Source organism: Lagopus leucura, unplaced genomic scaffold, assembly GCF_019238085.1.
Source record: "Lagopus leucura isolate 7727_CA_CO unplaced genomic scaffold, USGS_WTPT01 Super-Scaffold_100002, whole genome shotgun sequence".
Classification (NCBI taxonomy): domain Eukaryota; kingdom Metazoa; phylum Chordata; class Aves; order Galliformes; family Phasianidae; genus Lagopus; species Lagopus leucura.
The window spans coordinates 19,746,679-19,772,342 of record NW_024962263.1 but is presented as its reverse complement, the minus strand read 5'-3'; the positions used below and the strand labels follow the sequence as shown (position 1 = coordinate 19,772,342).

Sequence of the window (25,664 nt, the reverse complement as noted above, 5' to 3'; positions counted from 1 at the left end):
TTGACCTCAAAAGTATTTCACATATTCCTTGGAGCGAGTTTACAAACCTGCACGTACCCACAACCCCAAGGTTAAAAAAGAGTGTCTTAAAAACATTGCTCCCTCATGTTAATTTCTTTTTTTTTTTTTTTTTTTTTTTTTTTTTTTATTTTGAGTCTATAAAGAAAAAGCTGTGATGATGCAGATGTTATTAGCAAGGGAAATGAGTTTGCTTAGAAAGCCAAGGAGATAATGGCTGAAAGAAAAGGGAGAGGAATTCAAGGTGTGATTTGCTTCAGAGTTACATGCGCAACTGCACTGTACTACAAGAGATATGCGGGTGTTTCCTAAAAAGATAAGCTTCTCCTAGCAGGGCTGAAGTTATATGCTGCCACTTTCACGCAGTTTTGGGAGCAAGCAAGGTGCTAACCCAGCACTGAGAGGATGGTAATTAAAATGGTCAAGTGACCTGAATGAGGCACAGATCAAGGTATCTTGATCTGTGAATCACAAGAGCACATAAAGTAATGCAGCCCACATGGTTTAGTACATTGTGTTGTCAAATGTAAAGAAAGGCTTTAGATTGCTTCTGGTTCCTGGTCATAGATTAATTACAAAGCCATTCACACGCTTGCTAAATATATGCAAAACATATATTTCACTTTATTTTCCAATGGGAAAAAAAAAAAAAACCACCAAAAAACCTATTTACATATTTTCAGTTGAATACAGTTTCAGTTGAATAGCCCACAGGGATAAACCACATATTCTACTAATTGTGATAAAAGAAGAAACTGAACTCCAAATTTCAAATCCAGCGTTTCACAAAAGTAACACTGTTCTTAAGCTCTCCTTGAAACTAGCAGCTAACGTTTCAGCCAAAATGACTGAAATGAATGGAAAACCTATCTGACATCCAATTTAGCAATGTGCTTGATGAGTCTAAGGCCACTTTTTCTTAAAAAATCTATTATCCTAAATATGCAGGATAAGAGAGCTGCAGGCTTCTGGTGAACTGTACAGTTTGGTCCATCTGCTGTCCGCTCTTAAATTTGTGAATTTTTACTTAGTTCGTTGTAAGCCAGGAATAAGCCTTCCTCCTGCTTACACATGACATCCAAAACTACTGCAAAACAACTTCACCACGAGGTGGTGATACAGCACCATGTGTGCCAGGGTAAGGTTCAGGAGCCATTTTACACTGAATATACATAGTATTAAAGGAGTCACATTCAAACTGTGCTATGAGTAGTGAAACCAAGAACACAGCTTTTAGAAGAACTAACTTCTTGGCCACAGTGTAAAACCAGTTAAAATGCAAACTGCTGTCCCGTTCCAGGTGCTATTCTAGTACTTATTACAGTACAGCATTTCCTATTGTATTGCAGTAGTGTGATTACCTCTCATGTTACAGAATATTCGGAGAGAGAATATTCCCCTTTAAGAAAAATCAAACCATTTTTAAATAGGGTATCTGAAGATCATAGGGTGAGAGTCCTGTGTCTCAGATGAGGTGACTTCTGCAAGACTGAGAACACACATTTGCCAGCCATGCAGGACTGCATTCAGGTCTTTGCCTCTGACAGAGGACATATAAAGGCATTCAATAACTCAGGGAGGATTCGGCAGAAACACAGCAGAAGCAATTAGGAATGTTAGTAACACGTAACACAGAACTCAACACATCCACAGTACTGCTTTCAACATCCATCCTCACTGATGGTTGGAGGCTTAAGTACTATGCCAGAATTTTGTTTTATGAGAATGATATTTCATAGATAGGCTGTTCTCCTTACAGACACAATGCTTCCAGCTTTGTAACACAGCATTAATATGCATTTTAAGACTTGCCTGTTTATTCTAGTATTGAAAACTACTATTGTGACATTATTATGAATTACAAAATCTTTTCATACACTTTGCTCTATCCTTTATTTAAAATTGTTGGCAAATAAGATGGAACTTAATGGAAGAGATGAAATGGGTAGGACTGATGTCTGCTCTCAAAATAGAGCTTTGAAATACGCAGGCCAACTGTAGGCAGTTAGTTTAGTAATGTCAAAAGTTAATTGCAAAATCAGAAAAAAAAAATTAAAAAAGGAAGGCATTAGTTGCAATAATAATGCAGAATATCTTCATATATACTAACCACCAATATAAAGATCACCAATACAGATCTTTGTGGAAGAAATACTACAGGGCACCAAGAGAAGAACAGTAACAATTAGAATACACAAATTATGCAGAAAAGTATCACGTGGGGAAAGTTCTCTGGAGTTCCTTCCCTTGCTTGCTACCACTTCTATCTTTTACCAGACTGAGAAAATGAATGTGTGAGCTGCAGTGCAATACAACGTACTGTCAGATGCCTTCAGTCTGTGGTCAGCTGGTGGTGCACTGACAAAGATGAAACCAAGCATGGAGAGACAACTGTGAAGTTTGCCTCAAAGCATTACAGACCCACAACTAAGTAAGCTTGCTCCACAGAATAATATTTGTCAGTTTCTTGTAGTATTAATCAACAAGAAGCCAGGAGCAACCTGTCTGTTCTGCTATGTCCACACATTTTATTTTTATGAGGAATACCAGGGGACTGTTTATAGGTCTTGTACTGATCTTGGGCAACTACAGTCATGCATGGGATGCCTCTTTTTACTCACATCTTCCATTAGTTGTCAGTCCCAGCAATATCTGACTCTGTGGTCCCTTGTTCTCTGGGCCCACGTGAGTAGCAGTGCTCACCAGAGGTCAGAGGATGGAACTAAGGGATAACTGCAGAGGGAGTGAGAAGGAAAAATAGGGGTGCAATGTATATTTGTATGTACACAAAAGTATAGAGCTTCCAGAATGCTCTAGCAGAAAAAGATAAAGACTAAACCTACATCAGATCAAAAGTGTGCTCTTGCAGCTCAGAAAGCAAATGGTATCCTGGGCTCCATGAGAAGAGGGGTGGCCAGCAGGGACAGGGAGGTGATTGTCCCTCTCTACTGTGCTCTTGTGAAGCCCCATCTGGAGTACTGCATCCAAGTGTGGAGCCCCCAGTACAAAAAAGACAGGGAACTGTTGGAGAGGGTCCAGAGGAGAGCCACAAAGATGATCAAAGGGCTGGAGCACCTCCCCTATGAAGACAGGCTGAGGGAGCTGGGCTTGTTCAGCCTGGAGAAGGCAGTGGTGTGACCTAATTGCAGCCTTCCAGTACCTAAAGGGATCCTACAAACAGGAAGGGAGTAAACTCTTTACAAAGGTAGGTAAAGGCAAGACAAGAGGAAACAGCTTTAAGATGAAGGAGGGAAGATTTAGGTTGGATATCGGGGGGAAGTTCTTCACTATGAGAGTGGTGACGTGCTGGATCAGGCTGCCCAGAGAGGTTGTGGATGGCCTGTCCCTGGAGGTGTTCAAGGCCAGACTGGATGGGGCCCTGGGCAGCCTGGTCTAGTATTAAATGGGGAGGTTGGTGGCCCTGCCTGTGGCAGGGGAGTTAGAGATTCATGATCCTTGTGGTCCCTTCCAACCCAAGCCATCCTATGATTCTATGAAAAGCTGACATGCACTGAAGAATGCATACTGTAAATTAGTGTTTAAAAACAAAATGGAAGAAAAGAGAGCCATAAAGTGTTGTGGATAATAAATGTGGAGCGTGTGACTACGACATCAGTCAACCAAAAACGTAAGAAAGTACTCCAGCATAATGTTAGTTACAGTACTTTAATAAATGACTTAAACATGAACCCTGTCCTTCCTGCCAAAATACATTTTCTAATTCCAAGGTTCCAAAGTGTCTCTCTGAGGATGTAAGTAGCCAGCTGTGTCTGAACAGCTTCACAGTTTGTGTACCATTTAGAAAGAGGAAAATTTTACTCTCCTAATTTATATTGAGTTTATATAAAATACTACACTTCTGTGCCTGAATTGTCAGTAAAACTGAAGACATCCAGAGAGAAAACTAATTATTCATATCCTTCTAACTACTACATCATTCCTAAAATGGAGCAAATAAATAAACTGTTTCCCAGTAGCTGTACAAAAACACACCCTCCCTCCCCAGATGCTTCAACCCATCACAGTCACAAACACTGGCCAGAAGAGTCAGTGGCATTACATTCTCTAAATATCACTGATGGTGTCATACTCTCAGTTTGTATCTAGACATCTGTTCAAGCAAAGCCCCATCACATTTCTCTCAGAAAGGTCAGCAGCTCTCATGTTACTGGTTTCAAGATCTCTTCGTGATGTGCTGGATGTTTTTTAATTATGTACATGGTTTTGTATATACCCACATATACACACGACTTAGAACTGCAGTGGGCACAGAGCAGACCGTGATGTAGCAACTGAAGGATTGCAACTACATAAACAGAGAAGTCGATAATTATAGTGCTTACGAACCTGCTTCATTTCCCTGCTGCAAATGCACACACTTCAAACCTGCACAGACTCTGTAATTTTAAGTGGAACTTGGAATCTGTTTGTCAGGGTGGAAGTGCTCAAAGTTAAATTCCCAAAGATACGTAAAGCAAAATATAGATAATATGACTATTCTGTATTGAGCTTATAGAAATCTAATTCTAAGGAGCATTTAGTGTCATCAGAGCATAAACATCTGATAAAATGCTGTTGCTATAAAGATATTTAATTGATATTTAATTGATATTTAAGGACAAACCTCAAAGGCAACCAGGAGTTTAGCATAAAACTTGAGCAAATTAGATCAAGTGTATAAACTGTGAGCAAAACTGGATCAGGAAGGTTTACTTTCTCAGGGCTTTCACAGTTCTCTCCTGGGATGAAAAAAAACCACCACCGTGCAAAAGGGAAAGACTATAATGGTGCAGTTACCTTTCTTTGAAAGAAACATTTCATACCTGGCATACACCAAAAATGCATTTTAAAAAATTGTTTTCTAAGTTATTCAGGGACAGAGATAATGGTTATTAAATGGTATTTAGACAATGTTTATGAAGAATACTTAAACATGCCCCTCTGGCCCTGCAATTTACATTTCAGTTGACCATATACTCAAAATGAAAAGAGCTCCAAAATGTGTAACAGTAGAAAAAATGCAACTTACAAGTGGAATTAAGAACCAATGATAAAATCTCTAAGATCTATCACTGAAGTGTGTGGCAGAAAACAGTGCAATACTGATGGGCCTTACTGTACTACACTATACCCAATCTGTAAATGCTATGTGCACTGCATGGAAAGACATAATAGCAAATACCAGTGAACTCATGGCACAGCATCTTAATGACCAATATGGCTAGTTTCAAAGGTGATTACTACGTAGAGTTGTGTTTTAACCTGTGCCACTTCTGGATCCTATGTAATAGTTAAGTATACTAAAATAATTATTTTTGTGTCATGTGGCTATGACACAGACAACAAAACTTGCAATTTAAATGAATCATTTAAACCATGTCATGTACACCATGTAAACCATGACACCATGTAAAATTCTACTTTCTTCAAAGAGATCCAGGGAAGAACTACTTCTGTAATTGAAAGAATGAGGAAAACAGCAAGCATCTAGAAATACACTGCTTCTCACACTTCCCTGAGAACCTTCATCCTAAAACTTTTTGTTACAAGGTCTGTATTTCTTAGAGAAATCTCTCCAGCTTGCAGATGTCTGTATGCGCTTTATTTCTCACCGCTAATCTGTAAATACTGCAAAGGCTTAGTGTGATGTGATAACGTGGCAGATACATCCTTTATGCAACCACATCGAACATCCTTTCATTACTAAGAATCATGAACATGTGGAATCTTTAAAATGTAGAAAATTACATTTTCATTAAAAAAAAAAAAAAATCAGCCCTGAAGAGTTACACCAACACTTCCCAATTATAAAAAAAAAAGGTCATTACCATCTATCTTGTAGTTCAAATACATCATTTCTAAGACCTACATTAATTCAACAGTATGCAACACTGATGCTTAAACTTTAAAACTGTTCTGAACATTCATCAGTCTTCTGCTGACACCCCAAATTTGTGCTTTTTAATCACAGCTATTATTTTTTTTTTTTTGAAGGGAAGGTGTACTGGAAGCAGCTTTATAAAAGCTTTATTTCACAGCTTTCAGTAATAGCATGTCTCCTTTCAATTTCTATTTTTGGTAATATTGCTGTACAGTAAGTATGTTTAAATGACCAGCATGTGATAAGCCTGGATGTGCTTTTCTCAGCGGCCTGCACAGCAGACTGGCCAACACATGTGACTGTCAACAAAACAAAATATATGCAACCTTTCATCCCTGTGTCTATCAGCTTCCTGCACAGCGTGTTAAACTAAAGTCGTGACAGCATTTGTTCTCTTTAGCACACGTGGGAACAACTTGTCACCACTGTGTTGCTAAGCCATACCAATCCCATAAATAAAGATCTTTTTTCCCCTCTATATTGCTCATCAAGAAAAACTTGTCTTAAAAAGAAAGCAATAGTATCATTATAAAAATACACTCTATAAACGGATAGGGAAATTCATCTTGTTCTAGAGGCTGCCTGAGGAAAAAAAAAAAAAAGGCAGATGACTACCAAGATTTTATTTGGTGAGGATACATTTATCTCTCACATTCAGTTGTAAGATCGATTCTGTTAGAAAGTGTTGTCAAGGAGCTATATTCTTTACTTAATGATTAGATACAAACTGGCAGCCCAGAATTCTTCAACACAGCACAGCCTCCTAAGTGTTGTTTTTTGCTGAATGTCCAGCTAGTTAGCAAATATACTCCTACTAACATGTGGGGCATTCCCCTGTGCAGCTTCTCTATGCTGACTCTCAGCAAAGTGACAGGTCAGCTCTGATGGGAAACACTTCCTTTGGCCTACGCTACACTCTCGCCCTGCTCTCCTGAGAAGAATACTGGCTACTCCAGTTTGAGGTCATCCAGAATGTGAAATGTAAGTTGACAGTCGAGTGCTGTTAGTTCAAAGTCATGATTTACTAAATCAGCACAGACTCTTCAGATGCCTTTTGCATGAAAATGACTCTTTCAGAGTCACATAAATACTATTACAGACTCGCTTTCTATTTAGTAGAAGCTATAATGCTATTACTACTCTTTGTGGGCTGCTGTATTCTTAGCAAAAGAGTAGAAGGGCTGGGATCTTCCAGGTCAGCCTCCCATTTGTAATAGAAACTGGTGATGTAAAAGATGTATTTTCATTGCACTATTTTCGTTTCGAAAAGTAAGGAAGTTTTGTTTCTGTCAACAGGAGCATAAAGTTCTGTTTGCTGAATTTTAAATAACTCTGCCCAATTTTATAAGTAATTCTTTTACATCTGTTTGTCTCTCCTCAAAGTCAATTCTTTTAACCCTTTTCACAAACTCAACCCATTTTCTTCCTTCAGATTCCACATTCTTCAGCTAAGATACTTCTAGTTCAAGGCCTCTCAAAGTCAAACAGCTAGGAAAGATGAGCTGAGCGCTCCTTAAGTTGCAGAGCAGCTGCATGAGAAAGAAAAATTACATTTTCAACTGCCAAACAAAGAATACTTTTAAATTTGCAAAAGCATCATAATGACTTTTTTAGATGATATCACAAGGTGGTTTTAAGTCTATGAAGAAAGTCATTGTGCTTTCAGTTGGCTCCAACGACAGTAGGAACCAGCGGCCAGCGGCCATTTGCTCTGATGCATTACTGAGAGCTCCTAACCGCTCGCTGCCTACATTTGTGCAGCAAGTTCAGCAATTAAAGCAATATCAAATATTTTCCATTTTACTTGCTAACATTAGCAGAAAACACAACTACTCTTACGTGATTACAAATCTGTCATTAAATACCACGTCAATTTGACTTTAAACCAGATCTCCATTTTTCTTAAATCCAAGTATACAGTGAAAGAGGTCATGCACTGAGATTATACTCAAAAACAGCTGGTTCAAAATACAGGTCAAAATAACAGAGCCTTTTTTTTTAATCCAAGTCAGAAAAGACTCCTGGCTAACAGTTTAGTGCACCATCCTTTTTGATAATAAGCACATAATAGCAATTAGAACAACAAAGACATTGCTCCAATGCAGTTAGTTACACTTCAATACATGCCTGAAGAACTGTATTCGCAGTGCCTTTTATACATTCTTGACCATCAACAGATTCCTCGTGAATTGTCATTTTTTTTATGCTGTTGTTTTCTTTAAAAAAATACAGCAACTTTCACATGTAATGGGGAAAATACTGTTGTTATCTTAACTACTTCAGTCCTTGACCTTTGATTACATCCTTGCTCACTGTTTTTCATCTGGCCTGGGATCATATAGACAAACAAAGCAGAAGCGGGTACCTGATCTTCACAACTCTTAAGCCTTTTACTATCTTTCCTAAGAAGCATTAAGTATATTTGTGCATACATTCATTTGGTTATTACATTTCTAGATTCACAGTATGACTAACAGACTATTGACCAATGCCACACCTTGAATGACAACGTTAATAAAATTCTCTGGTGACACAATATTTTCTAACGTAGGACATGATCTCAAAAGGGGATAAGATATACGAAGTATTCAGTTGTATCTGAGGAATATAAAAACTGCAGCAAGCTGAAACCAATCAGTGAACAAAGCTCACTCTACAGCTTCTACACAAATACAAGTGTCCTCCTTTTTTAAACAAATAGACCCACAGCTTCGATTCTTTGAACCCTCAAAATTATATTATCTGTATCTGTGTATTTAATAGCTCTTCTGCAACCCTAAAATGCACTGCTATAGTATAGTTCTTGTATTATTCTAGTACACTTCCAACAGATCTTCCTCTTATTCCTTCCTGTTTAACTTGGACCAAAATATTCTCACTTCCACAAAACATTACCACATAAATGATGCAACCACGTAAAAATGATTTTGAGATGTATTTGATTTATTACCAAAGGCAGATTAATTCAAGAAAATAAGAATGTTTTGATGAGGTTACTTTCTCAAATCTTGCTGCTGAACAGCAAAGCCACAAAAGGATGGGAGACTAGGATCAAGATCAACTCATACAGTGGTGGTTGCAGAAACGATAAACAGGAAGAGCAGGCCCTATTATCATACTTTTCAAGTTATTATTTTCAAGCTTAAGAAAATTTGTCTTTATTAATAAAAAAGCTTTGATTCATAGAATAAGACGTCTTAGAGGTTTGGGCCTAACATCACCCCTTATTTAAGTGCCAAAATCTGTTCCAAGCCTTCATAGAGAAAGAATTGTGAACAAAAGAAGTTCTACGTGACAGCGTGTGCATGCTTTGCACAGAAATTGCATCTTCTTACACGCTGATAAACACTGCATTTAAAAAAAAATATATCAAAATTACGATATTATTTTTCTCAGCTGCTACCATTTCCTCCCATCTTGTATTCAATTAAATATTTCCAAAGGAGGAGATGATGCAAATCCTTTATAAAACTGATTCAAAATAAAATAAAAATAAAAAATAAAAATAAAGTGACTATGATTTGAATCCTCCATTTTTTTCTTCAATGTGTCATGCGTGTTGCTATTTTCCTGTATTGAAAAATACATAGTTTAATAAGCTGAAGATTCAGCTCAACAGTCTTTAATGAATAGCAATTAACACTTCCGTGCTAGCTGTCACATATTTAGCCAACATTTCATTAAAAAGGAAAAAGAATGTGCTACCCTGTGCTACAATTACTTATAATCCATGCCATATATAGGGCACAACCTAGATCCCTGCAAACGGAAATGTGTAGGTGACCCCACCCTTGCAAAGACCCAATTATGCCACTGGGCATCCATTCACCCACACTCATCCAGTTAGGTGACGATGTCTGAACGTACTCATCTACAACAGACATCCAGAACGTTGTTCACCCATCTTCCAATGATGCATTCACGTACATATTGCAAAAACATCCCCAATGATTAAGTTTAAATATAAGAAACAGAGGTTGAATCCCAAGCCAGAACAGAATGTGCTCTTCTGATTTCTGTAATTTCTTAGATTTGCCTATCTATATTAGATTTTTTTTTGAACTAACCTCTAAAAATGTCTGCTTCTAAATATATGACTTTTTTTTCTCTTTGGTATTAAATATTTATGAGCACTGTTTTGAAGCCAACATTTTATGTAGCATCAAGAAAGTGAAAATCATAATTACAGAAAGACAGTTTGGACCTGAAGAAATCTAAATCATAAAGTCTATCATAGGCAAACATAAATAATATTTGCTTTTAAAATATCTTTTTAAAAATCTATTAAGCTGAATATATTTAGCACATTTATTCCCACAGGAATGTGCTAGAACACATTTGTAAAAACCATATTGGTTAATTTGCTGTGAAGTTTTTGGGCCATCTACTTTCTTCTTGTCCTGTTGGTGGTTTCTATAACTAATTCAGATAAAAATTCAACTTCAAAATGACTGACATACCTCAAAGGGACACAGTGCCCTATCTCACATAATGAATTACGGTTCTGTCAGTATATGGCTGCACATAAACTATTTGCCTCTCTGACATTTTGAGACCTGTAAGCTGTCCCAGGGTTGGGAAAAGTGACACGTAGAAATCACCCAGTATTTCATTCCATTTAGCTTTAGTTTAAGAACTACACAAAGGATGTACAATTTAACCATTATGTAGACACTAATATTTTATTCTTCTCTTTTACAAAGCATTATATTAGCATTACAGGCAAAACACTCAAAGAGTTAGATGATCTGTTGTAACACAGAGCAAACTAATCTTTGACCTAGTATGAAAACACAGGACTTCACGGAGAGATTAATTGCAGACAGCTTTGCTTTATGCAGCACTGTATGAGAAGGCCATCAAAATCATTTACAGTACCTTTCATCTTGTCCCAGGTCCTCATTGTCTGACATTTCAGACGTAAGAAGAAATTATGTCTCTCTTTCAACCAATCTAGATAATCCAGGTAAGGGTCTTCTAGTCTGCTTTGTGTTTTAGTAGCACCAAACGAGGAAACTGCTCTGTCTGCTGCGGAGAAAAGTGCTCCTTGCTCAAAGAGCAAATGTTTACAACACATCCTAAGTGTCTGCTTGTCTTGAATGAATTTCAGAGCGTTCTGCGTTGATTGGCCAATGCTATAAATAAACAAGTCCTGACTCACCTCGCACACTATGACAGGGTGTTTAGTAGCAGGCACAGCCAAGAGCACAACATTTTTTTCTTTTGGTCATGTGAGAGAGAATCACCACCCAGTTATTGCATCCTATTTTTCTCCTTCCACTGACACCCTTCTTCAATGTCTCCCACTTGCTCAGAATCAAGTGAACATAAACCGAAATTATACAAAGCTAGATGGCACTCAACTTCAAAAAGTAATAATTTTTAAAAGTATAAAGAGCTTACTGTAACTGTAAAAAGTTCAAGTTTTATTCTCTGCAAAGTGCAAGCCACAATTTTTCTCCACTGACTTATTCACAGATGAAATACAAACTCAGACATTCTTTTCAAATAAGGAATAGGAAGACAAGTTTTCAGTAACTATTAATTGCATTACTTTTAAGTTCTGATTCTAACTGTCCCTGTCACAAGCAGGCTGTCATGGGGATACCAGCAAACTATACTCGCAGCCCTCAAATAAAAAGAGGTATGCCAATAGGAGGAGGTTTTCTGCCAAATATCCCTTGTGAACAACCTAAGCTGAACTAACAAAGTCACTTTGTTCATATCGCTTTCGGCTGTGTGCATGACAAGGATTCTGTCACTCCAGCTATACCAGCTATATTTCTATTAAATTCCAACACCCCAGCCACCTCATCTGCGCTTCATCAGCCCAAGACTCCAGGATCACATATTTGTTGTTCAGCGCTGCTCCTTCACATGGCTTGCTTCTTCCATTAAACAGCTTGGCCTGTTCTTCATATAATGTCAAGCAATTACTACATCCAAAGATCTTCACATAGAAATCTTTTTTGTCCTATGAGGAAGCTCAGCAAGACTAGACCTGCTTGCCCTGTGTGAAGCAATAGGAACTGTCGTGGAAATGTGAAAAAAACAAAGCTGGAACAAAAGCTATGCCAGATTAATAATCAACCAGCCAGTATCCTCTGTTTGGTACACTGCACTTGATGCACTCCAGGTTATGTAGCACTCAGTGGAAAGTTGCTTAACTTTCAAAACTACAGAGGGACTACGTCCTTTCTTCTTACTTTAATATAAAAGACTTCAAAACAAACTGTGAGATCTAGATTAAAACTTCAAAAATTCCCAAAACAGCACAATGAGAAAACCACGACTTTCAACTGTGTGACTTATATTTACTATGCAAGTATTCGAATTAATAAAATGATCTCAGGGACACCGTGTGTCTGTGAACTTACTTTACTCTTCTCTGGCATTCTCCTTAATTCTTTTCTCCTTTTCCTAAACCCATCCACACTTTTCCTCAGTGTTTTTAAGACATGTACTTAACAGTGTAATAGTACTGAACTTTAAGGAAGGAGGGAGAATAAAAACAGGAATAAAGTCTTCTACTTCTTAATTTCATTAAGTATAAATATATATTTAACTTATTTTATATTTAAAACTATTTGTTCTCTATAAAAATATAAATAGAAGTCCTGTTCTACTCAACAGAGACGTTCCATGCTAAACTATACCCACTTATTCCATCATCCTTTTTTATTTTTCCTACTTGTATGCATAGCTGAGATAATTACAGCTGTACTTCCTTCTAGATTAACTCAGAGCAACAGAACTACTCAATTCTAAATCTTCTTCAGCAAAAATCTTATCTGTGACAGTTTTACTTTCACATCAAAATTCTGAAGTCTGCCAAGCAGGACAAGAATCAAAACAAATAAATGAAATCTGCAAACATAAAAAAGCAATGTTCATAGCATAACTGTATTTTAGGATTGGAACTTACTGCAATCCATGCTGCTAAAGTACTACTGTGGACTGTTAATTTTTTCTGCCCCTCTGCTCCCTGTGAGGAGCTGCAGCTGCCATCAGGACTCCCCTCAGCTCCTCTGCGCTGAGCACACCCAGGAGCCTCAGTTGCTCCTCACACGTCTTTCCACCTAGGCCCTTCCCCATCCTCACAGCCCTCCTTTGGACACTCTCTACAGCTTGATGTCCTTCCTACACTGTGCACCCAACCCGCACGCAGTGCTGGAGGTGAGGCTGCACAGCACATTGCAGAGGGGACAGCCGCTGCCCCCACCCTGCTGGCAGTGCTGGGCCTGGTGCACCCCAGGAATGGTTGGCTCTCTGGGCTGCCAGGGCACACTGCTGGTTCATGATTTACTTTTATGATTCCTTGGAACTCTTCACATGCCCTCAGTGAGGAAAGGAGGATATTATCACCTTATTTATTTATTGATGGAAATATTAGGTTCAGAAGTGTCTACTAAACGAGTACCTAACCAAGATGTCAAGGGTCAGTTACTTCGAAAGCAGAGCATTTATAAGGCACGTTGATACTCATGGACTAGCTTCTACCGAGTTTAGTGCTCATTGCTTTTGCAAGCCAGACTTTAGAACATGTGAAGATGTAATTTGCTCCAGTGTAATAACACTATAATATTTTACAAAGTTTCACAAAGACAACTATCTAGAAAATTCACCACAAATTTTTTGATTAGTCTTAAGTTTTCCATACCTAAGGGAATGAGAGCTTGTACTGACCAAGCTGGAGACCTCCATCAGATCGGGCTCCAAACTATTTCACAACTGTATGAGATAGAACAACTTTCCAATACTCTTGGATGGGACAGCAGCAGGTGAACAAAAGCACTGCACTGAATCTATTCAAAGGCTATCTGGCATTTTCAGCTAAGTACAAAACTGCAGCTCAGGGAAAAAACACATTTCTATGTTCTCCATACATTCTTCTAGACCTCACCTCATGGCTCAAGAGACTCCTGAGCCAGCTGCAAAGACTGGATTTTTAACTCTCCTCAGTAGGTTTCAATAGGTAGAATTTCGTAAAGTTGTGCAGCAAGGACTTCTGCACTTTACTTACACGCTATTCAAAAAAATCACCAATTTTGTCTGCTCTGAACTAGCCAGCTCCAGCTTCAAGTGATTTCTAGGAGTATGTCTAGAACAGGTAAAGAACAGCAATCTCTCATTAGCTTTTCACAGCTATTAAGGTGAGGTTGTGAGGTGGAATTGCCTAGAAGAGAGCTGGTATGAGAATAGTTAAAAATCATTTTAAAACATTTCCAGCATGGAAAACTCAAGTGACTGGAGAGAACAGAACTGAGGAGAGAAAAGTTCTCCCCTATCCATGGGCATTTTCAAGGAGGCTCTTACTTCCTTGCTTAGTTGCAGCTCATGCTACAAGTTTCTGAAACACACAGGACTTTGCTCAGTTCTCCATGTTCCTTTTACTCCTTTTTGCCATCTCCAAGATCTCACCCAACGTGACTAATCAATCCCTGCTCCTCTCAGCGGTCTCCATCCTGGTCTTGCCATGTCTTAGTTCTCACATCCAGCATTTTTTTTTCTTTTTCTTTTTCTATCCTTGGCTCCACTGGTTCCTCAACAGAAGGAACAACAACTTCACTCTTTAGTGAGCACCGGACTGTGCTCCTTCTTAAAGGAATATGAAAACTCTTGACTTGAGATCAAAAGGAAATACTACTGATTGTGTTCTGCTTTCTGTCAGCCTATCCAGACTGAAAAGACATACTTTGCTTATTTGCTTCTAGCATACAAGCAGTACCCTGCCATCAAACATCCTCACTGTTCTTTTCCTTGTTCTTCCCTATATACACTATACATATATATATATATATATATATATACACACACACTATGAGTACACTCAGTGTAAGATGGTAGAGATCAGAAACATACACTGTTATTTCAGGTGAACACATACCACTGATTTACACCATGCTAAAAGTGTATTTTTGTTCTTGGTCTCTGTACCTTTCATAACAGCTCTATTTTTTCTTCTTCTTCTTTTTTTTTTCAATTGCTAATTTGACATTTTTGTAGAATAATTCATTATGATGCAAATATCTCATTTCTGAATGTTCTGAATAGCCAGTACAGAATAAGTAATTTTCTTCAGGAATTCGGAATTACTTCTTCCCTTACAGATGCTTTTTTGACTTTATCAGTCATCCCTTCACATAAATTCCCTTGTTTTTATATTTCAAAGAACAGAGTTGAGAAGCAAGATTTCCAAAAGAGCTGTCTTTCCTCAACGGTGTTATATTTAACCAGTCATCTTTTTGTTTTGTTTCTTTCAATGTTCCACATTTGCCTTGTACAGACCACAGCTCCCTCCAGGTGACCCCTATAAACCTTTTTTTTTTTTTTTTTTTTTTTTTTTTTTTAATTGCATATAACCACACTAATGTCTCAGTATAGAATTTACATAGTAAAGCTGGTAGTTCAACTGGAATTCCTTCAGAGCTGTAACTGTATTTGTTTTTTTTTTTGTTGTTCTATTTGACTACCATCTTCTGAGGCTGCAATTTGCTGTACATCCTTTGATATACCCCTTAAAGAAGGTCAGTATTGTGGAAACCACCTCTGTGGTGAACACAAATAGATAATACATGAAGTTCTGTAATGGCCAAATCTCTGAATTTTCCTTTTCTACTTGATCATCTACTGACAGAAAAAAGCGTCTCTGAAAGATATCCTGCTCCTGATGTGTTAACAGGACTACGGAGTTTACTACATTTGCTGAGTACACTAATCATCACATTTTTACCCTTTTTGCAAGTTGATCCTCAAACTCTGCCAGCCTCAATTACTGTATTATTTTTTTACTAATTATTGTATATGTATTTTTACACATAGCTTTCCAGAGCACAATCTTCTTTATTTTATTTGGAGAACTTTAAGAATCAAGCCTTACTTCTGTTCATCTACATGACCTTGTTGTTTTTGTTTTTTTTTTTTAAGTAAAGAAACTTTATGTAGACCTTCCTCAGTACTTTCTTGATAGTTGGTAACTGTTCTGTTTGCCTATGCCTATTAAGATAATCCCAAAGATGTTCTGGAACATAGTTCTGATGCTAGTTTGACATAATAGTTGATCAAGGATTCCTAGACATTTTGTTCTTGCCTTTGACTTGGACTGAACATGTATTGTAATCATCAAGTAAATGCCCTCACCAAATCGTGAAATTTACCTTTTACAGATAGAAATCGAATATTTCAAAGGAAGTTACCATCAAGAAAAGTAAGTATATGTCTTTGTCAGAGACAAGAAAGCAGCCTTACTGAGTAGCCGAGAGGATCAAAAATGCTGTGGGATGCTCTGTTTTACATACTGGACACGCTCAAGGACTTTAGCACGTAAGTGAAAGACAGTATACTATCCATGTGGAATGTGAAGGGGACAATCTGGCAGTATTTCACATGGACTGTAAGCCTACAAATATTTTAGTATGCTTCAGCTGCCCACCAGCTCCAGAACTGGACAACTCCTGATGCTTTCTGTGTCTCTCCTCATCTGAAGGACAGTGAGACGGTGCTTTCAGTGTATGAGCCTGCTCTAATTATTCAACTGCGGGTGAGTCTCATTTCTAGTAAAATTGATGGAAAATAATGAACATTGTACTGTACCCTTAAAAACGTAAAAAAAAAACAAAAAACACCTCAACTGACTCAAAGCAAAAACAAAATTACAAAAAGAATACAGTTTAGATCAGATTTCCAGAAGAAATGAAAAGTCTAGCTTTTCACTTTTGTATACAGCTCAGGCTGGTATTATTTTCAGCAAGAATATGAAGGCATGTTTAGGATTTTTGTACATTTATGCATTTATATACAAACCCAGAAAGTATTTTATCAATTTGAAATGCACACCCAATTTTCACATATTTTCAACATCCAAATACGCTGAATGATACCAATCCCAATCTTTTCTATCTAAATCCAATTCAAAATTGGATATAGAATTGTAGAACTGAGTTGGAAGGAACCCTTAAAGATCATCTAGTCCAACTCCTGCAATGAACAATGATCTACAGCTAGATCAGGTTGCTCAGATCCTGGTGCAGCCTGACCTTGAATGTTTCCAGAGACAGGGCTTCCTTCTGTGGACAACCTGTTCCAGTGCCTCATCACCCTTATTATAAAAATCTTTTTCTTTCTCTGCAATCTAAATCTCCTCTCCTTCAATTTGAAACCGTTTCCCCTTGTCCTATCACAACAGACCCTATCAATAAGTCTGTCTCTTCTTTTGTATAGTCCCTCTTTAGATACTGAAGGGCCACTCTCAGGTCTCCCTGGAGCCTTCTTTTCTCCAGTTTGAACAGCTCCAGCTCTCTCCGCCTTGTCCTCATAGGAGAGGTGTTCCATCCCTTGGATCCTTTTTCTGGCTCTTCTCTGGATGTGCTCTAAAAAACCCACATCTTTCCTGTACCACATCTCGATACAGTAGTACAGGTGAGACCTCACCAGTGCAGAGCAGAGGGGCAAGGTCACCTCCCTTACCCTGCTGGCCATACTTTTGATGCAGCCCAGGATACAGTTGTGAGGCTGTGAGGGCACACTGCTGGCTCACATCCAGCTTGCCATCTACAAGTACCCCATGTCCTTTTTCACAGAGCAGGGCTCTATCATTACATCCCCCAGCTTGTACTGAGAGTGGGGTTTGCCATGACTGAGGTGTGAGATGTACTTGGATTCGTTGAACCTCATGAGGCTTGCCTAGGCTCACAGCTCCAGTCTGCTTAGATCTTTCTCAACGGCATGCTGTCCCTCAGGCACGTTACCTGCACCACACTGCATGGTGTCATCCTCAAAAATCACTTATCACTGATCTCCCCGCACGCACTGAACCAATGGCCACCACTCCCTGGGTACAGTATTGCAATCAGTTCCTCATCCATCAAACTGTTCAGCCACATTTATTGTATTTAATTAGCTTTGTTTTGGTAGAATCATAGAATCAGAAGGTTGGAAAGGACCTACAAGATCCTCTAGTCCAACCACCCTCCCATCACCATTACTACCACAGCTACTAAACCATATCTCATAGCTCCTCATCCAGATGCCTCCAACACTGCCAGGGTCAGCAACTCCACCACCTCCCTGGGCAGGCCATTCCAGTGCCTGACCACTCTCTGAAAAAAAAAGGTCTAATCTAAATCTGCCCTGGTGCAACTTGTGGCCATTCCCTTGGGTCCTGCTCGCTGCCTGGGAGAAGAGGCCAAACCTCTCCTCATCACAACCTCCATTAAGGAAGTTGTAGAGTGCAGTGAGGTCCAATGAGGTCTCCCCTGAGGCTTCTCTTCTCCAGACTGAACAATCCCAGCTCCTCAGCCGCTCTTCATAGGATCTGTGCTCCAGACCCCTCACCAGTTTTATTGCCCTTCTCTGGACATGCTCCATGGCCTTAATGTCTTTTTTGTAGTGAGGGGCCCAAAACTGAACACAGTACTCAAGGTGTGGCCTCACCAGTGCTGAGTACAGGGGGATGATCACCTCCCTGCTCCTGCTAGCCACACTATTTCTAATGCAGGCCAGGATGCCATTGGACCACCTGGGCACACTGCCGGCTCATGTTCAGCTGAGCATCAACCAACACCCCCAGGTCCCTTTCCTTTTCACAGTCATCCAGCCACTCAGCCTCAAGCCTGTAGCGCTGGATGGGGTTATAAATAACAAATAACAAATTGTTACAGCATTTTTAAAATCATAAACTGCATATTCAGGATAACAAAACAAAATCAACATTAAGGTTTGACTGAAAAAAAAAAAAAAAAAAGACACAACATTCACAAAGGTAAACATGAGATCATATTACACACGCAAAAAATATTTACTCAGCAGAACAAAGCATATGAATATGTATTTTTAAAGAGCTACAAAAAATGGGATATGAAAGCAACATGACTATTTAACAAACACCAAAACCTGACTTGTATGAGAAAAAATGAATTGTCATGAGATATTAGTGGTTCATCATAAAGCATGCACACAGCCGAGTACATGAGACTATTTCCAAGTTTTTCTTAACATAAGAAAAGGAGAGTTAAAAGAAGAAAGTCTTCAGCAGTATTTAAAAAGCATTTTAGTCACATGAAGGTAACAAATCTTCCTCTTGTACAAATGTGATAGGTCATGCCAGATTTATGTGACAAACAGAGAAGAGCTGGAGACAGAGTGGTGTAAGATCTTACCACTAAGGGTGAAAATCTCAACTGCCTTGGGACTTTTTGACCATGGGATCTTGTTAAACAACTATAAAAGAAACATATTTTGGAGAAAAAAAAATTCATCATATGTCACCTTTCAATTGAATATTCTTTTCTGATTTTTTTTCCCAGATGACTTTTCACATACTCTCATGAAATTACTGTTTTACTATATATCGCATTTCCAATTTCCCTAAAACCTAGAAGGCCTACAAAGGTCCTTATGTTCATCTACATTCGTGATCTGTAATTTAGTTAAGTCACATTAAAATGCATATTCTTTCCTAGGCACATACAGTACTCAAGATTTTGAGACCTCCCTCTCCACCTGTTTCTCTTGGCAATCTGAGTAGCTTATTCTCAGAAATTGTTTTCTTCCCTTCCTGCAAAGAGGCGAACCCTATGTATGCACACAGACCAAACAGCAAGATACCCAAACAATGAAATCAGCTTGCACTGGGCCAATCGATACAGGCTAAAAAATAGTTAAGAACACGTGAAGATTTCTAGGTATTTTTTTAGAAGTGTTGATGCAAAGATAGCACAACTCTGAGAATTTTTGACTTATAATGTAACTATTAAACACACCACAAAACATGAAAGAAGCAGGCAGCAAGTAAGCTACGAAGAAAAAGAACATTTGGAAGACATTTTTCTATGTAAATAAATTCAGAAAGTAAAAAAATCACTCAAAATCATATATTAACAAATGCTTACATCTAAACGATTTTGTTTATTTGCTAGAAGTTTGCTAAGAGCAAGTTTTGATATTGGCATTCAATAATGAAGAGGAAGAAGAGTTGTCCATCTAATTATATCATTTATTCTTAGATGCAACGTAAGAAAATCTCCCCAGAGAGTGGTTAGTGCAATTGCAAGCCATAACTAGATCAAAGTTCAGGTCACAAGCCCTGAATCAGACACTGCAAACTTTAGGATGAATCACTGCAGAACTCCATGTACACTGCAATGGATGCACAGAACGTACTTACATATTGATCATTTCCATTGACATCAACCCTATTCTTATGCCTCTGCTCAATGAGCCAAAGTTGTTGATTAATATTCAAGATTCTCTGCCAGATTTTTTTCTTAGCTAGCTTGGTTCTTCTGGTTGCCCTTTAGGGCATCCTTTTTTTAACATCTACATCATGAAAGTGAGACAGAAAGTGAGACAGCTTCCCAAATCATTCTGCTAATTTTTCTCATCTATTTACTACCTACTTATTGGTTTACTATGTGACAGAAGATAAAGACTCTTTAATATGTCTGAAGTTAAAATAGTAATATTCTCTCCCTATAAAGAGCTTTTTCATTTGAGTTATTTAGTCTCACTGTGGCAAACTTATGAAACTGAGCAACAGAGACAAAAAAACCCCGAAATTATTAAGATTGTGACTCAGTTTAAGGCCAGATTTTATCTGATGGATCATTTAGTAATTTGTATGCTACTTATCACTATTGTCCAACTTCAATATATGTAACAGCACATTAGCAAACCTATTGTATTAAAACAAAAACAAGGACATGTAAGTTTATAATATAGCATTAAAGTTTTTACCATTTTAAACAGATCTGAGACCACTTGTCATTTCAGAAGGGATACACTTGTGGTTGCAGAGCAATAAAAACAAACAAACAAAAAAAAAAAAAAACAAAAAAAAAAACAAAAAAAAACAGAAAAATATGGCAACTCCTCACTCACCCCAGCAGAGCTGTGCCAGATGAAAAGTAAAAAGACGTATAAAGTTTTCAAATGCTAACACCAAAATGTGAAGAAAATACTCTTGAATTACACTGCAGAGGGTGTAATTCAGGGTAAGAGAGGCAATAATAAGAAATAATATCAGAAATACAGTCGACAGAGAAATGGTATGCTTCATGTGATGTACACATGTGTACAACTGCAGACTGAATAGGATGGTTAATTCTGAGATTCACTGATGTAAACAAAACTACCTTTATTCTTGCTTGATTGGTGCCTAATTTCTTAGTGGAGTTTCTCCAAAGCAAATATTTGTCAAACAGCAATACTTCTGCTCTTTTAGTATCCAGCTCTTAAGTGAAATAACTGCAAAATTTACATCTTTGAAGGCCAATAAAGCCTTCATACAAAAAATACAGCCAAGATTGCAAGAGAAATCAACCCCTTCTGCAATGACACCCTCCCTCAAAAACCTAAACTTACACCATTTTGGGGATGATGAAAGTCAAGAAACATTCAGCCCAGGAGCAATGATAAATACAGAGCTGCAGCCTGGCTTTTTTGTAACCAAGCACACAGGCAGATCTGCAGTTGAGCAGAATACCAAGCTAGTTGTGTGAATGCTGCCAGAGCACTCAGCCACAAGTGCTGAAATGATAACCCTTAGCCCTGCCTTAAAAAGATCATAATGAGGATGACATTTTGCTGAGAGGCTGACAATGTTATCAGGAAGCCAAATTAAGTCAGTTATCAAGACTTTTCTCCCAAAGCATAAAAGAATGAAAACTTCCCTGTTCCTTTCCCATTCATTTTTATTTAAATCCATACCATAAGGGCTCTTAAAAGGCATGTAAAGAACACCTTGCTTTGCAAGGCAAGATAGCAGTTTCTATCCCCACTTCTACCTCATTTCTCATGGAAGTCTATAGATTTCTAAAGAAATAACTCATTAAGCTGTGGAAAATCTTTTCAGTTGTATGTTTTCCTATCAGAATACTAAAGAATTAGGCTTTAAACTTAGAAGTTACACACACATGCTTGTATTTATATACATTTATACTCAAATGCATAAAAGCAAATTCTTAGATACATCTTGACCATGCACCTTGTACGGATTTGTTGGTAAGAACACAGCCAAAAACTGGGCAGTAGCTATCTCACACACCCTTTTGGCATTTCTGAGACTTCAACAGTTATTTACAATTCATTCAAAAATTAAATACAGAAATAAATAGATGTATTTATTTAAGTTTTTGGTGACATTTAGGTAGCTGCTTATTTTGTCAATGAAAAGTCAAAGGTTATAACATGCTTAACAAGGTTTCCCAACAGGTAAGTTGGGTCAGCTTGTGGTCTGTCTAGCCCTGTACTCTGTCTTTAAGAGTTGCCAAAATTGAATACCTGAGGATGCCCAAAGAACAGAATAAGATGCAGGATAATACGCAACGACACACCAATAAAACAAAACACAGCCTTCATTAATCTGTAGGTCAGGGACTTCCAAAGCCAGAGGTGGTGAATTTGTATTTAAAAAGCCTTCACAGAACTGCCCTGTAATTTGTATTTTTAGTTCATATATAGATCTACTTTTCACAACAATCCCGTGTCAAGGATTTCCAAAGCTTTCTTGCATTTATTTTCTTAACCTCCTGCTTGCTATTTTATGTTCCCTCATTCCAATACTGGGAGAGAAAAGACATGTTTCTTAGGATATCTTAGAGAACCCTTTTTCTCCTTAATTAATCTTTCTCCTTAATTATTCCTTTTCCAACAAGTCCTACCTCATTTAATTGTTCTTTGTATGGAGCTAGTTCCTGTCTCTGCTCAATGTTGTTGCTCTATCCAGGAATTTTTGCACTTCTCACATATCTTTTTTTTTTTTTTTTTTTTAGGAGGCAGCACATTAGATTTGTTTGCCATTTTGCTGTGTAAGAAACATTGAGGGACCTTCAGAAATTCTTCAAAATAAATTCTTGTCCTTATTTCCTTGAACAACTTGCTTACGCCTGGCTATCTGCCTTTTTGGGATGACTTACGAACACGTTTAACAGAATGCTACCACCCCACACTGCTGAAGGACGCATCTGACCATTCAGTAGCTCAAACACTACACATTCTCATCTCTATTTCCTATATTCCATATGATTATTATTTTGTTTTTGTTTTTCTTTTTTAATACACGGCAGAGTCCTCTCTCAAACTGCAGAGTTGCTTATTTGCTTTTAGAGTGAAACACAGCTAATGCCTATTGGAAATTCAGCTGGTCTACTTCAAATTCTACCCAGCATTCAGTCACTTTTCATCTGCAATTTTTAACAGATTTTTAAATACTTCTGTCATTTTAAAATATTTCTACTACTTTAATACTGGACATTTTTATATTTATTGTGAAATTTTCTTAAGAATTATTGACACTAGGAACTGGCTTACAGTAATGTCAATGGCCACAGCTATGTCACTTATGTCTTAACTGTACTACCAATCAAAGCTCTTAATAAGAAAAGGCTTAAAAATTTAAAGAGTACCGCTCTCCTTATATAAAATCTTAGATGGGAAAAGGAAGTGTCATACAGTGCTTTGAATACAACACACAGATGGGCTTCAGAGAACTTTCATGTTTTTGCACTACAGTAAACATCTATCTCTGAAAATTTTTGTTAGCTGTTCTCCTGAGCAAGTCTGACCACCCGTATTCAGGAGAGGAGATACCTGCCCTGAGAATGGAAACAATGAACATGTGCCACCCTCTATTTTCCTTAGTGTAAAAAAGACAGACGTGCAGCTTGAGAGCTGATTTCCATTGATACTTAGACTCTGACTAAAGCATTTAGGGATAGAAGCAAAAAAAAAAATTTAGGCAGCAAATGTATTTTGGTCGGTTAACGTGAAACAACTCTCCTGCTAGTAAGAAAAAAAGAAAGCAGACTCAAGGAAGAAATATCATAAGGCTCGTTTCAAAACAGCTGAGCTGTTTTACTCAACTGTGTGTTGAAACACCTAAAAGAATACGTTACTCCACTGATAGGCTCACATGCTTCGACAAAACTGTGTGCCAGGACATTCCTTACTAAATTAGTGACTAATCAGATGTTGCGCTGGGAAACACATCCTCACGTGTTACAACAAACACGTCTGCAACATCAAAAAAATAGAAGAGCCAATGACTATAAGTTCTTATGTCCTCGGTAAATAATTTCCATCATGCGTTTGAAATCTAATGCCTGTATTTGGCAAACCAGATGCAATTAAAGGTCAAAACCTTATTGCTATATAAACTCAACTACACTTATGCTGGTCTTACTTCTGGTTGCCATCGTTCTAAAGGTTCTGTGCAATGAAGCCCTCTTCCTTCCACAGCAACATCCAGTATGTATTTATAAATGCCTAGTTTCAATATTCAGAAGAGTTGTAAGAAACATTTATTGAGTTCTCAAATTAACCAAAGTTGACTCCCCCCCCCCCCCCTTTCTTACCCTCAATTTTCCATCCACCTTTCAAATTATTTAGAATTTGAATATTCGGCAGTAGTTCACCCAGAAGGGCTGTTGGGGACCTGCCTATTTTCTCTTTGTGTAAAATATTCTTGCAGCATTTAGGAAGCCTACTGCTAATGGAAAACTCTGTAATTCTACACTTTTTACAACCTGTGTTTTTGCTGTTGAATTATAAAGCAGTACAAAATATTACTTAAATAATCCAGTTTATCAAATCACATACAATAGTACAGAAAAGCTAACTTCCTAAGCAGAAAAATGAGGCACAGATTCAATGATTTGTGTCTCAAAGTTTGCTAAAACTGTGCACTGTCTGCAGATTAACCTGAAGACTGCTGAAATCAATGCTCAGGGTGAGCCCACAGAACAATTTCTGCACAGAACCATTTATATGCATACATTCTCATAATCACTTTTGCTGATCCACATGGCAAGTAAAATTATGTTTGGTATCAACTGTCACAAGCAAATGCCTATGATAAATAAACTTATGTTAGAGTTAGGGCTTTGATTTGGTAGCCTTTTTATACAGGGAACAAACCTTATTTTTCTCTGAAAATAATAAAATAACGAAGGCAACACTTCTTCCTATGGGAAACGGGTAATTTAGAACAATATTGAATGAAGAAAAAAGCTAATTGCACTTGTAGCAGAAAAGCATCTTTCACATTTTTGTTTAGCATAATCCATACCAATTTGCTTTTCAAGCAGTCTTGATATTATTATATCAAAATATATAATATGGCTAAGCTTGCTAACTGTTCTTATGGGATTTTATTCCAGTATGTGACTTGTTTCTGAAAAGCAACTCCAAAACTAAACAGTCCATTTTTCGGAATCCTAAAAGTAGCATCTCTATTTAGAGTAACACTGGGGGCTCCCTGAATGTTATAGTTTATAAATACCCTTTAAGATGACAAGTCAAATGACTTCAGGATTGCAAGTTATCTCTCACAGTTGTTCAACTGTTAAAATGGAAAGTGGTAAGAATAGAATAAAAATATCCATGGTGAAAATGTTACATGTGCAATGGAATAAACATAGAGAATAGGGCACATGAACACTGCCATTAATCTTTTCACTTACATTTACTCTCTACCCTTTAAAAAGGTCAGTATTGTGAACCCTGCTGATGAGCAATACATCACTCTGTTCAAAGCTCCACGGTGATCAGAAATGCAGTCTCCCCCTCATGAGCTGTCTCACACTTACTGCAATGATATTCTCTAGATCAGGTGTTAATCATTCCATGCAACCCTTCCTAATTATAAAGAACCTCTTAAAAATATACACGAGGCAAAAAAAAAGAAAAGAAAGAAAAAAAAGAAAAAAAAAAGAAAAAAAGAAAATAAAGAAAAAAAGAAAAAAAGAAAAAAAGAAAAAAAGAAAAAAAG

General features: G+C 37.7%; 1 protein-coding gene across 3 annotated transcripts in view; it reads right to left on the bottom strand.

Moving 5' to 3' along the window:
* The window catches only part of RETREG1 (reticulophagy regulator 1), a 60,521-nt gene that overhangs the window by 13,228 nt on the left and 21,629 nt on the right, over positions 1-25,664 (bottom strand). The window contains exon 1 of one of the 3 annotated variants that reach the window (XM_042869125.1): positions 21,260-21,358. The exons of 1 other annotated variant lie outside the window; for it this stretch is intronic. In XM_042869125.1, coding sequence (XP_042725059.1) covers positions 21,260-21,264 — 5 coding nt within the window. In that variant the 5' untranslated portion in view covers positions 21,265-21,358. Of the gene's footprint in view, positions 1-10,777; positions 11,241-21,259; positions 21,359-25,664 lie in introns of those variants that run through there. One more of the 3 variants, XM_042869124.1, reaches the window with a different exon arrangement.